We start from the raw sequence: 12,661 nt of genomic DNA, 5'->3' as shown, positions 1-12,661 counted from the left end.
AAGACTCAATTATACATCTACAAGGATTGAACCTAAACTCTATATAATGAGGAAATTTAGAATTTAAATCATGTGACTTTTGAGCTGGAAATTTATCAAGGTGTTGTTGAAAGAAATATAGATAAATTGATTAGATTCTTCCTTTCATATATTGAAAGAAATAATTCTTTATAGCTCAGACTCAATATCAAATTTTAGTTGACAAAAATAATATTTTGTAGCTCAAAATATTATTTTACAATAAACTTAAACTTAAGCTCGATCCTCAAAAATGAGTTGACACACACGTATATATGGATTTAAGTCTAAAACCTACTTTACTTGGAATTTATTCCCTCTTAAAGGTTTGTTGTCTTTTAAACTCAAATTTAACTTATCAACTTTCTATTTTATAAAATCCAAAAAAGTTTTTTTTTTCTATGTGGAATAAAGTTCTTTTAAGAAATTTCGGGTTTCACTAAAAACATGTAAACCAAGAATTCTTTGAAATTAATTTTTTATTCACTCATAATTTATTTAAAACATATTGATGTTTTATATTAAAAATTAAATTCTAACAAAATTTGTGTAATAAAAATAAATGAACCTCAATTTTAATTTAATCTCAAATATACTATTTGAGCATGCCCTTATACAAAATTTCCAACATTTCTAAATTCAATTGAAAGTAAGAAAGACTGAAATGTTTATATATATATAATAATAATAATAAAAAGAAATGGAGCTGATCAGTATGAATAACCAATTGTTTGCATAAGAGAAATGTTAAATATGCATCCAACTCGCATACAAAATACAAAAAGAGTAAATAGATAAACAATATATCTAAAGAAAGATAAAGCCTTCCAAGGAAACAAGAGGGTTCTCAAGAGACTCATTCCCCTCCTGCTGCTGCTGCATCAGAACGGTGTCGTTTACCGTCTCCTCCTTCTTCCTCTCCACTGACCTCCCACCGGCTTCTCCAGTCACCTTTCCAGGACTCGCTCCGACACGACCCCTCACTCCACTTGCCGTCCTAGTCCCCGGTGACCTTCCAAAATCCCTCCTGACACCACTGGACCCCACATTACGCTGCCCAGCTGCAGTCCTGATTATCACCTGACCGGTCGTCTTCGCCGGAGGTTTCGGCACCCTTTCTCTGTCTCCGGTGTGCGGACGCTTTTTTGGTACTTTGGCAGGAGATTTGTTGACCCTTTTCTTGCTTGTAACCTCATCTTCTCTTATGTCTGTTATTGTAGTGGTGGTGGCGGTAGTGGTCGTAGTTGCTGTTGAGAGAGTGTCAGTGATATTGCTGCATATTTCTGATGCTTGAGAGATTTCCTGGTCCTCTTGATGTTTCTTATTGTTTTTTTGTGTTAGGATTTTTGGTTCTTGGGTTTGTGTTGTTCTTGTTGCTGCTGCTGCTGTTGATACTGGAGTAGTTTTCTGTGGTTTAACGATAATAGGGGTTTCTGAGAGGACTTCTTTGACTGTTTCTTCTTCAAGTGGTGGTGGGGTTTTTGTGGCGGTGACATTGGGTTTGTGGGGTTGTGGCGGTGAATGGTGATGGTGGCGGCTTGGTGGTTTTGGGTGACTTGGTCCTCTTTTGGTGGTGTTGGTGTAACTAAAACAGCAACCCATTAGGCGGAGATAGAGAGAGAATGAGCTAATGTCGGAATTTGCAGTTTGTGTAGTTTTGAAAATCTAAAGTCTTAACGGCTATTAAATGTACACTTTCTAATTACTGGTGGTTAAGCTAGAAATGACAATTGAGAAGGCCTATCAAACAATTAAAATGGGGTATGATAATAGATACGTACTAGATGGATAAAAGGGACTTTTTCTTCACTATAATAAATTAAAAATTTTGATAGAATATCATTTAAAACAAAATTAATAAAATAATATATTTTTATCATATAATGTTTCTAAAACACGATATTTACTATATATTATTATTTTTAAATATAATAATATAATTGTCACATTTCATGGTAACGATATTTAAATATATTGTGTTTTTGAAGTGTAACAATTATCAATCAATCAGTTAATTGGATATATTTTTATAACTGGTCGATCATTTCACATAAAATAATCATAATTGTATGATTTTTTTTTCAAATATGTTTTATAAGTCTAGGTTTAAAAAAAGATCTGGTCACGTCAAACCAAAGTATTGGCTTAAAAGGACCATAACTTTTTATTCGACCATTTGATTGCGCTCAAATTTATATAAGATTTTTCTAAGACTATTTTTCTTATAATAGCATGAAATTACTGTTCCAACCATCAGATCGATGAACTAATTAGTCCTAAATTTAAATAAATATCTCTTATGAACAACGAAATAAATTAAAAAAAAATCATGATTTTCAGCAAGACATTAAAAAATATGATATTTTACTAAATAGTTTTTCTTATGTGTTATTTCACTATATATTTACATTTTAAATGCCAAATGTACAATTTATGGAGATAAAAGGTAGGCAAAAGAGGAAGACAGATAAAAGTGAGCTAATGAAGTTGCTGTGGGGTTTTGATTGAAGCTCCAGGGAGTGTGGGGGTTGGGAGCCTGGTGGGTATTATGAGAGATTGATGGGACAGATCGGATGTAATTATGTGAAGACTATTAAAGAGATTTTATTAGACTGTTGGCACATTACATCTCAATAAAAACGGAAGCTTTGATGCTTTCACCATGTGAAGTTGACATTTGCAATAAAAAAATATTTACTGTTGTTATTTAAAATAATAATTATAAAAAAATATATAAATCATAGTTTTTTTTAACTATAATCTATTTGGAATTAGAACCTAAAGAAGAGATTATCAAAATTAAATTTTTTAAAATTAATTTTTTATATATTTTTAAATTAATTTAATATACTAATATCAAAAATAATTTTTAAAATAAATATTATTTTAATATATTTAAAACAAAAAAATACTTTAAAGACAACAATTATTACTACTCTCAAACACCCTCACAGCCTAAGACCTAAAACTGGGTATAAGAAAAGGATGATAAAAGTTAAGAATTGAAAGTCCTATTATTGCCCCCAAACTAGAGAATTGTCTGTTATCTTGATGCTCTCTCCTTTTGAGGATTCATGGATCCACATATCAAACTTTGCTTCCACTTTGAAGGGCTAAGATCTTGGATTAGACAATTGAGAGTAAAGAGGGGACATTTGTGCACCATAAAATTTTCATTGGACTTGTAGATTGAGACCTTTTTTGCATTGCATGCAAGGCAAATTACCTAAACAAAGAAACTGTATCCAAAATCAAAGTTTTCTTCTTGTCGGCCTTGAAAACTGCAATTCCAAACCAATTTCCAAAACTAAAAACAAACCCATTTTCCAACGATGAGGAAACAAGGTGCACAAACTAATGGACCACCAGAGGATGGACTAGACCAGCTGTTACTTGGAGGTGCCAAACGCTCATGGCATGTATACTCCGAGCCAGTGCCAATGGATGAAAAAAGAGAAATTTTATTAGGAAAAATAATGAGAACAAAGGATAAGTGGTTAAGCACAACGGACTGAATTTACAACAGCAGCAGAATAGAAAGACCTCGAGCTCATGCAACCTTGAGGATGATCTGCGAGGTTGGCCTCTTACAACTTGGTAACAAATTGCTTTAGACGTCTGCCAAAGCTCATCAGGTTTCGGGTCCCTATAAATGATAACCAAATGCACAAGCCAATCCATTTGCAGTGAAATATAATAAATAGAGCATCCATCAGGAGATAGGAAGCTGCAAGGAGGCAGACCGATCGGATTCTATCATGGATTTGATGTAGAATTCACCTGCCTTGTATGATGACCTAACCATGGGACCAGATGCCACATATCGAAATCCCTGATTCATCCAAAGATAATAAGAATCACACAAGAAGTTCTAGTGCCAGCTACTGGCAAATTCAACAAAGGATGCTGCATCTGCCAAGTAATAATCAATGAATATCCAGTATTGTGGCTGGCATCACTAGTCAAATATTAATACAACTACATGGAACATCCACAGATCAGATCAATATCATTAGATGTAGTAATACTTCCAGCGGTATACTGAGAAACTGGGAAGGCTAAATATCATTTCTATTTGTAAGGGTTATTTAGACAGTCAACAGTTGTGTCATACATGATGCTGGCAGCTGATTTATCATAAAAGAAAACAGGTACACCACCGACAAGCCAAAGAACTTTGAACATATTTCTTTGACCAGGGAAATGACAGCATCCACTGTGTTCAATGCATTAAACCAGCAATGATTGTACATACATATAGATAAAGGTGGGCCCTATCAGGAGTTCAGCTGTTGCCACTACTCATAATAGGATTAAAGAACCGCCGCTTGAAATCCAGTTTATCACAGTACAAACAGTCGGACAATGGCAGGGAAGAAATTGCAAACATATTCAGATTTACAACCTAGTCCCATAAAATTAGTTCCCGACAGAGCTAAAGACTGGGATCAAGGAAACTAATCAGAAATATATGTACTTTTATACACGCACGCACGCATATATATATATATATATATATATATATAAGGCATCCTACTTTAACAAATGAATTAGTATCTAATAATCAGAAATTAATTTATGTGGATGCGTATTCCAGGCAACCAAATTAAGTCACCCACAAACCTCAAGCTCTCAATCAAAGAATTGAAACCAGACAATGAAACAAGAGAGAAGCAACAGAAAAAAAAATATATAGAAGTCGGCTGTGTTCAAAATGGTGCTTTCATCCGCAATACTTGAATAGTCCTTCCGACATACAATACTTCTCCAAATTACAAATAGATTGGTACAAGTGGCAGAGTAAGGAAATATTTTAAAGGAATATCAAAGATACAGCAATGTACATGCATGCAATCTAACTTTAATGAATCCAGATAAACCTCAAAGCATAATTGACAATAATATCAAGAACATTAACAATAACAGCCAAAAACTTAGCTTCAATAAACATCAAAAGATGCACAAAGTCTTAAATTTATAAAAATTAAGGGATATAGGAACAAAATAAAACCCTAAGAAGCCATTGCACTGTTACTCGTATAAAAAACACAAATCTATGTAGCGAAATTAATTACAGCATGGAAGACAGCCGCCCACCTCCTCAACTCACTGCCACTGATTCATCCTCTAGCATACATAGAATCAGTTATTTAAAAAGTCAAATAGATTGATACACTATGTGTGCTTTCCTTCATGGAACAAAATCAGATTCGCCACCAAATACAGAACTTAAATGGAGAGAATCTGGAGTTAACAATAGCTGCTATTAAAATATTTTTGAGTGAACGAACAGCAATTCATAACTTTAAAAAAGAGCGTAACTAACTCACAAATAGACAAAACAGTCAATTTCTTGATCCATTATTTTTGTTAATGGCATAAAAACAATATAGATCAAACAATACAAGGGGATTTCTAGTTTGCAATTTAACCAAAATTGAAACCATATGCATAAATCACAATTTAAAAAAATACAAGGCAGAAACATACCATTTCCATGCCAACTGTTCTATACTTCTCGAATGCATCAGGGGTAATGTATTCAGATACTGGCATATGACGTTTAGATGGTCTCATATACTGGCCAAACGTCATCACATCAATACCTGCAGCTCTCACCTTTTCCATTGTTTTCACAACTTGTTCAGGCGTTTCCCCACAACCCAACATTATTGAAGTCTTGGTAAGTGTCCCGGCTGGAGCATATTCTTTAGCCATCACTAAAACATCTAAAGATTGCTTAAAATTAGCACGACGATCCCGTACAGAACTTTGAAGTTCTTCAACTGTTTCAATGTTGTGAGCAAAGACATCCAGTCCTGATGTTGCAACTTTCTCTACACAACCACGGTCTCCTCGAAAATCAGGAACTACACCAAAACATTGCAAACAACATTAGAAAAGCAGAATAACATGTTTGAACCTGACAAAATCCAAAATGCCAAGCTAATTATACATGCCTAAGGCTTCGATAAGCATGTTTGGCTTGAGTGTCTTCAACTTCCGCACAGTTTCCGCAAAATGACCACTCCCTTGATCAGTCAAATCATCACGATCCACACTCGTGATCACAACATAATCCAAACCCCACGACGCAATTGCCTCTGCCACATTAGTAGGCTCATTCGGGTCAGGCGGAGGAGGCGTCCGCGATGTCTTCACATTACAAAACCTGCAACAAAATAAATCCAAACATCCTCCATTCATTCCAACAATCATTCCAACAATCATTCAACAAATACTTATAAACTTTACAATTATTCATATTACCGGCAGCCACGAGTACAAGTATCGCCGAGAATCATAATCGTAGCAGTGGCAGTGCCGGTTTCGCCACCGGACCAGCACTCCCCCAAATTAGGACATTTAGCTTCTTCGCAAACAGTATGGAGTTTCAATTCTCTCAATTTCTTCTTAATCTGAACGTACTTTTCACCGCCCGGAATGGCTTCTCTCATCCATTTAGGTTTTGGGAGTGATTTCTTTTTTGTTCCAACTTCGACGGAGTAGGTGTTGTTGGATTGGAGGTCGATGAAATCGCCGAGCGCAGGGGATTCGGCGGCTAATCGAGCTCGCAGACCGGCTAGGGTTTCGGGGAATTGTGGGTGTTGTTTGGTGGAGGATTCGGTTGTGGAGGAGGAGAAATTGCAATTTTTGGCTTTGGTGGTTGTGGATTTGAGGGTGCGAGTTGCCAAGGATGTGAAGCGTGATTGCATTGTTTGATTCGAATTGAAGAGGGGGGCGGTGCTGGTGCTGGTGCTGGTGCTGGTGAGGGGGGAGGAGAGGGAGGGAGGGATTTTGGGTGGGTTAGATTTGGTTGGTTGGTTAATTGTGGCCTGTGGGTGGGGATTTGCAGTTTGTGGCCTCCCTAGATGGCTGGTAGCTGTGTTTTTTGTTTTCTTTGAAAAAATCTTAACTGCAGTGGAATTTATTTAAAAAAAAATAGAATCTCGTGTATTTCAAATCCTCTTAATTAAACTTTAATGAAATCACAAATTTAAAATAAGTGTAAAACTTTAAATTTTAAATTGGATTTAATCTATAAAAGTAAATATAAGGCAACAGCTATAATTTAATACATTAAAGAGTAAAATTTAGTGTGAAAACTAGCTTTTTAAAGTGCTTATCTACTTCTTCTTTTTTAGATCTTTAAAAAAATAAGATGAAGATAATAAGGGTAATATAAAAATTAAAATAAATCAATTTTTTATTTTTTAAATATGTGAATTTAACTTATTTATTAATTAAAATTAAATTCAACACTATAATTAAATTGAATTATAGTATATGTTTCAAATGGCCATTAATTGATTTATATTTTGGAAATCTCATGAAGTAAATGGAAAGTTTAGTTTTTCTATTTGTTGTTGAATAATGTTGGGTGTACAAGTGTTTATTTTGGATCGCGGCCATCAATATGGTTAATTGCAATCCTAAACTAGCCATAACTAAGCTACTCATTCATAATCATGAATCTCAAAATTAAATTATGTTTTTCAAACTTAGTGAGTATTTGGAGCTATCTCTTTTTATTTGTACAAGTGTTCAAACTTATAGTATCTTTTTATTGAAAAAAATTTATATATTTAAAGTTTTATTTTATTTTTTTCATATAAAGTGGAATTCATATGTCATTATCATAATATAATCTTACTAAACATGGGTTTGCACTTCGTCATGGGTTTGTATTTTTTTTTCCCCTTTATAACACAATGTTTAGACGTCATAATTACATTTTAATTAAAAAATCAACTATTTGAGCTAAAAGCTCAACAATGTTTAATAAGTTAATTTTATTTTAATTAAAAAAAATAATTATAGGATTAAAAAAGGATCATGACAACTTGGAAACAAAAAACCTAGAATGATGAAATTAAATAAAAAAACAAGAAAAAATCGATTTGAGTCAACTTGAGGTAGCATGATAAATATGTAACCTAAGTAATGAGACGCGAGTCAACCCGGGTTAATTGGTCAAACCCACATTCTAAATCATAATATTGGGATAACTCAATAGAGAAAAAATTAAAGAAAACCACAAAGCCAATTATTTTTTAAAAAAAGAAAGAAAGAATGTCAAACGATAAAATCAAAAGAGAAAATAAATAAATAAATAAATAAATATATATATATATATATATCAACATGCATTAACTTTTTAAACTCGTGACCCGGGTTATTAGATTGGAATCATCATACATGAAAAAACAGCAAATGCAATAGCTAACAAATCAAACATGGAATGATGAAATTAGGGGGGGATCAATAACAATAATTGATGAAAAATGAGGATAAAAATTGAAATAAAAGATAAATTAAAAGGTATCTATAAATTTTCGATTGAAGGGTGAAAATGGAAAGGAAATAAACTTGAATAAAAGGACAAAGAAATCAAAAGAATAATGATCAAATTGAAAAAATTAATATACCATAATTTTGGATTAAGGGATGAAATTGAAAATCAATAAAAAAAATGCACAAAAGGGTTAAGAAAAAAAATGAGGAACAAAGTGAAAAAACAACACATGATAAATTGGGATTGAATGATGAAATTATATAAAAAAAATCAAAACTCTACAAAAAGGCCTGGAACACAAAATTAGAAATCAAAATAACAAAGATCAAATTTGAAAAAAAAAACTAATTCAGTGGCTGCTCTAAAACTCTAGGGGGCTATGTGCGGAAACCCAGAAAGAGAGAGAAATGAAAGAAAAGAAAAGAAAAAGGATTGTCATTGCTAAATTGGATGTTCTTCGATAACGTATTTCGGCCAGAGATAAAGAGGACATTAAAACAAATCAAATGCCATCCGGAAGTTGTTGTTTGGCCGTTAAGCAACGCTGCACACGATGCTCGAAGTCGGCAACCAACAATCACGTGCTGACACGTGCAGGCATTTAGTAATTTAACTATGCTTAAAAAATAAAAACCCAAAAATGTCCCTAAATGGCTTATCTAAGTTTTTTTCTCAAAGGGTTCTTTCATTTTTTTACTGTTTATTAAAAAAAAAGACTCTCCTGCCCTAATCAGCCGTCCCAATTGTTTTTTGTTTAAGGAAAAAAAAATATAAATCTAATGTTATAATCCATAATGAAATTAAGTATATAGCTATAATAAAGACAACATTCCTACCTCTTTTCTCTTTTAGTTTATTTTGTTATATTAAGATAAGTGCAAGAAATTTAAAAATAATTTATGAAATCACATTTCTCGAAGAGAAAGGGTATTTTAAATATATATTAGATAGCAACAAATATTATTAAAAAAAGACTGATTCATTAAAATTAGGAAATCAAGAGCCTAAAAAAATATTAAAATGATAGTTTAGGTGAATTGGTTATGGATATTTAATAGATGTTAATTTTATTGAATTTATTAAATTAAGATTTCTTTATAATACCGATATTATCGTCATTAAAATTTTGATATATCTCTAAATTTTTTATTTTTTTTTATCTTTCCTCTCTCATCTTTCCTCAATTTAATTTTTTGGCATATCATTTTATAAATTTAGAGACTGGAATATGATACATGAATCCTGTGAGTTGTAAAAATCATCTGCAATTCTTTTAATTATACTTTTAGTGACTGACAGCAAATCATCACAAAATATATCTACGCACTCGTGTACATACAACTTTATACATACACATACTTCACTTGAAAGTTCCATATTACCCTACTAAGTAATCTATTTTTGTCCTTATAATTTATCAATGTTTAACTTCCACCCTCGTAGTATAAGATTACTTAATGTTACCCTTTATATTTTTTAAAAAAATTTAAATCTTTAATTTATTAAAAAATAAGTAAATAACTAACAAAATGCTAACCTTTTTCATATTTTTAATTTTAGTCACGCCTTTTCATGTAAAACCCACATAAAATATTGTAACAGAAACACTTAAAAACCTGAAATATATGGTTCAAATGTTAATATTGAAAAGTTAGGTTAGTTAACAATTAGGGACAAGGGTAGAACTTATTGGAAACTAAGAGGGTAACATAGAGAAATTCAGAACTATAAATAATATAGAAATAAAATTAAGGACGAGAAAAAAACTAAAAACTGATTAAATTGAGAAAATTAAAAAAATTAAATGGTTAAAAAAATTAATTAAATTTTTTTTAAAATTGACCGGTTCGATTTGATTTTGGTTTTATAAGCTTGAAAAAACAAAAAAAAACCAAATCAAATAAAAAAAACCGAACCAAATAAAAAACCAAGTCAAACCGATTTAAACAGATTTTTATTTTAAAAAATCAAATTAAAATTGTTCAGTTTAGTTTTTTTTTTAAAAAAATTCAGTGTAATTATTATTTTTTTTAATAAAAATTAAACTTTACTGAAAATAATCATTCCAAAAAAAAAGGATGAAGGTACAGAGGAAATACGAAGACCGCATCTTTCCCTTTCTTACGTCATCTCTTCGGTAAAAACCAAAAACCATACCTTTCTTTCCTTGTCCTTTTTCTGATGAACCAAACCCACCCCACAAAGTCACTACGAACAACACCACACGAAGGCACAATCTCTCTCTCCTGTTTTTTTTTTTTTTTTATATATATATATATATATGTTTTCTTCACTTCTCTACCCGTATCCTCCCAGATCTCATATTGATTTCTTGTTCTACCTTTTCATATCTTTTCCTTTGTGTTTTATCTCCAATCTCAAAAGGGCTGTCTTTTTTTTTTCCTATAATATAATTCTGGATTTCTAGTTTTTCTTGTATTATCATATTCTTACCAGATCAGTTCTGTTTCTTGAAAAAAGTTGTTTTCCCCCTAAAATTTGAGTTTTTTTTAATATTATTATTATGGAGCAAGAATCCCAAAAGAGAAAGCTAGAAGACAGCAGCAGTAACGAGGCACAAAACACACCAATTCTTTGTGTGAATAACTGTGGTTTTTTTGGAAGCCCCAACACTAATAATCTCTGCTCTAAATGTTACAAAGAATTCCTTCTAACCCAACAAGACACAACTACAACAACAATTGATGTTCAAGTTCATGTTGCCGAAAACAGTGCAGCAGCAGCAGCAGAAGTTGAAGGGCAACAAGAAGGAGGTGAAGAGGAGAAGCGGCCGGTGGTGGTGGCAAACAGGTGCAACTTCTGCAGGAAAAAAGTGGGCTTGACAGGGTTCAAGTGCCGTTGTGGACACACTTTCTGTTCGCAGCACAGATATTCGGACAAACATAACTGTGTGTTCGATTACAAGAGTGCTGGACAGGATGCTATTGCTAAAGCGAATCCTGTTGTCAAGGCAGATAAGATTGATAAGATATGATCGATAATTGACATGTTAGCATGTAATTTCTATTTTCTTTCAAGATGATCTTATGCGTCAGTCGAGGAGAATAATGTTCTCTCATTGGATATTTATTTGTTTGTTCGTGTCTATATGTACAGTTTGGTTGCTTTGCTTATTCTGTGTTTAACAATTTGGGGTTTAATTATTCTATTGTGAATTAGTGATTTTCTATAGCAGTTTGGTTGCCATTATTTTGTCATGTTGCTTAATCATTTTTCTCTCTTGTAGTTTAGTCGCATAAATGACACAATTTTAGATTAAATTTAGCCAGTAGTTATCACTAATCTGTTTTTGAGACTGGTGTCTCGAAGGAATTTTTATCTGGGCCATTAGTTATCTTTGCTGTAGTTACATATCTATCTCTAGTGTGGAGGGGAAGAAACCATGATGATGCACATTGGAGTTTGCTTTGCTATAGTGTGTAGACCTGCTGGTGGGATGGACTAAAAATGCAGGTTCATTGGATGCAGGCTGTTGAATACCAGAGTTTTTCTATCAGTTCTAGGAAAGCAGCAGCATGAGAGTATAGAAATTAGGAATTTATAGCTGCAAGCCATAAGTCGTTTGTTGGTCTTGGTTTTGGCCTTTGTTTCTAGTTGTTTCCTAATATAGTTGCTGTAAGAATTGGTTCTCTACTTGTTGTTTTCTGTACAGATTATCATGACTTTGTACAGTTTTGCAGCAGGGAAGGCTCTGGTAAAGTAAGACTAGGATGAACTTAGCCCATACCTCCCATATGCTTGCTGAAACTTTATGCTGTGTTCTGTAATAGAGAATAGATTATACATTGCTATGTCTACGGTACCCGAAATTATTGCCTATTTTTCCATATTTTTCACGCACTAAATTGCTTTGGTGCTACTACTTCGCTGTGCTGTCATATTCTTCCTATTATGGGATGCTAAATGGAAAAACTTGATTCTTGGAGAAGCAATTAAGCTGTGAATTGGGATTGGCAGATCAGCCCATTTTGGTATTGGATGCTGTTATTCTGTCGTTGTCCAATGCTGTTGTGATTATGGGGAGTGGGAGTTTACTTGTGCTGGCTACCTATGGAGATAGGTACTTAAGATAATATGAGCTGTTTTTGTGTTTGTATGCAAGTTGGACTTTTGACTAGTAGGATTATCTAAGCAGAGGACACCTTCAGTGGTGGCTACCTTGTTTCTATATGATAGTACTAGCACGGTTTACTCTGCAAGTCCTTTTCTTTTAAACTTTTGGATCTCTTCTAGTTAATTTCATGAATTTGTTTCCTAGGTTGATTCTCTACTTGTTTATGATTGGTAGTATTTGTTTCATAGTCTATGCTGTTGATATTTTGAACT

At 32.9% G+C, this 12,661-nt stretch overlaps 3 protein-coding genes across 3 annotated transcripts; 1 reads left to right on the top strand and 2 right to left on the bottom strand.

Moving 5' to 3' along the window:
- Positions 1-825: 825 nt before the first annotated feature.
- LOC133673324 (uncharacterized) lies at positions 826-1,620 on the bottom strand. The gene has a single exon (XM_062094060.1). The coding sequence runs from the start codon at positions 1,618-1,620 to the stop codon at positions 826-828; it is 795 nt and encodes a 264-aa protein (XP_061950044.1).
- Positions 1,621-3,459: 1,839 nt separating this feature from the next.
- Positions 3,460-6,861, bottom strand: LOC133673192 (lipoyl synthase, mitochondrial-like). The gene is made up of 4 exons (XM_062093895.1): positions 6,289-6,861; positions 5,979-6,190; positions 5,509-5,888; positions 3,460-3,850 (listed from the first exon to the last, which is right to left on the bottom strand). Exons 1-4 carry the CDS (start codon positions 6,732-6,734, stop codon positions 3,731-3,733), a joined length of 1,158 nt encoding a protein of 385 aa, XP_061949879.1. The 5' UTR covers positions 6,735-6,861; the 3' UTR covers positions 3,460-3,730.
- Positions 6,862-10,517: 3,656 nt separating this feature from the next.
- Positions 10,518-11,509, top strand: LOC133672779 (zinc finger A20 and AN1 domain-containing stress-associated protein 6-like). The gene has a single exon (XM_062093308.1). It carries the CDS (start codon positions 10,839-10,841, stop codon positions 11,307-11,309), a length of 471 nt encoding a protein of 156 aa, XP_061949292.1. The 5' UTR covers positions 10,518-10,838; the 3' UTR covers positions 11,310-11,509.
- Positions 11,510-12,661: the final 1,152 nt, after the last annotated feature.

Source organism: Populus nigra, chromosome 14, assembly GCF_951802175.1.
Source record: "Populus nigra chromosome 14, ddPopNigr1.1, whole genome shotgun sequence".
NCBI lineage: Eukaryota > Viridiplantae > Streptophyta > Magnoliopsida > Malpighiales > Salicaceae > Populus > Populus nigra.
This window is presented reverse-complemented; position numbering and strand designations above follow the sequence as displayed.

Coding starts and splice junctions, on each gene's coding strand:
- LOC133673324 (XM_062094060.1), bottom strand. CDS start 1,620: ATGGGTTGCTGTTTTAGTTACACCAACACCACCAAAAGAGGACCAAGT.
- LOC133673192 (XM_062093895.1), bottom strand. CDS start 6,734: ATGCAATCACGCTTCACATCCTTGGCAACTCGCACCCTCAAATCCACA. Junction 5,889..5,978: donor CATGCTTATCGAAGCCTTAG/GCATGTATAATT, acceptor GTTTTGGTGTAG/TTCCTGATTTTCGAGGAGAC. Junction 3,851..5,508: donor GAACAGTTGGCATGGAAATG/GTATGTTTCTGC, acceptor TGGATGAATCAG/GGATTTCGATATGTGGCATC.
- LOC133672779 (XM_062093308.1), top strand. CDS start 10,839: ATGGAGCAAGAATCCCAAAAGAGAAAGCTAGAAGACAGCAGCAGTAAC.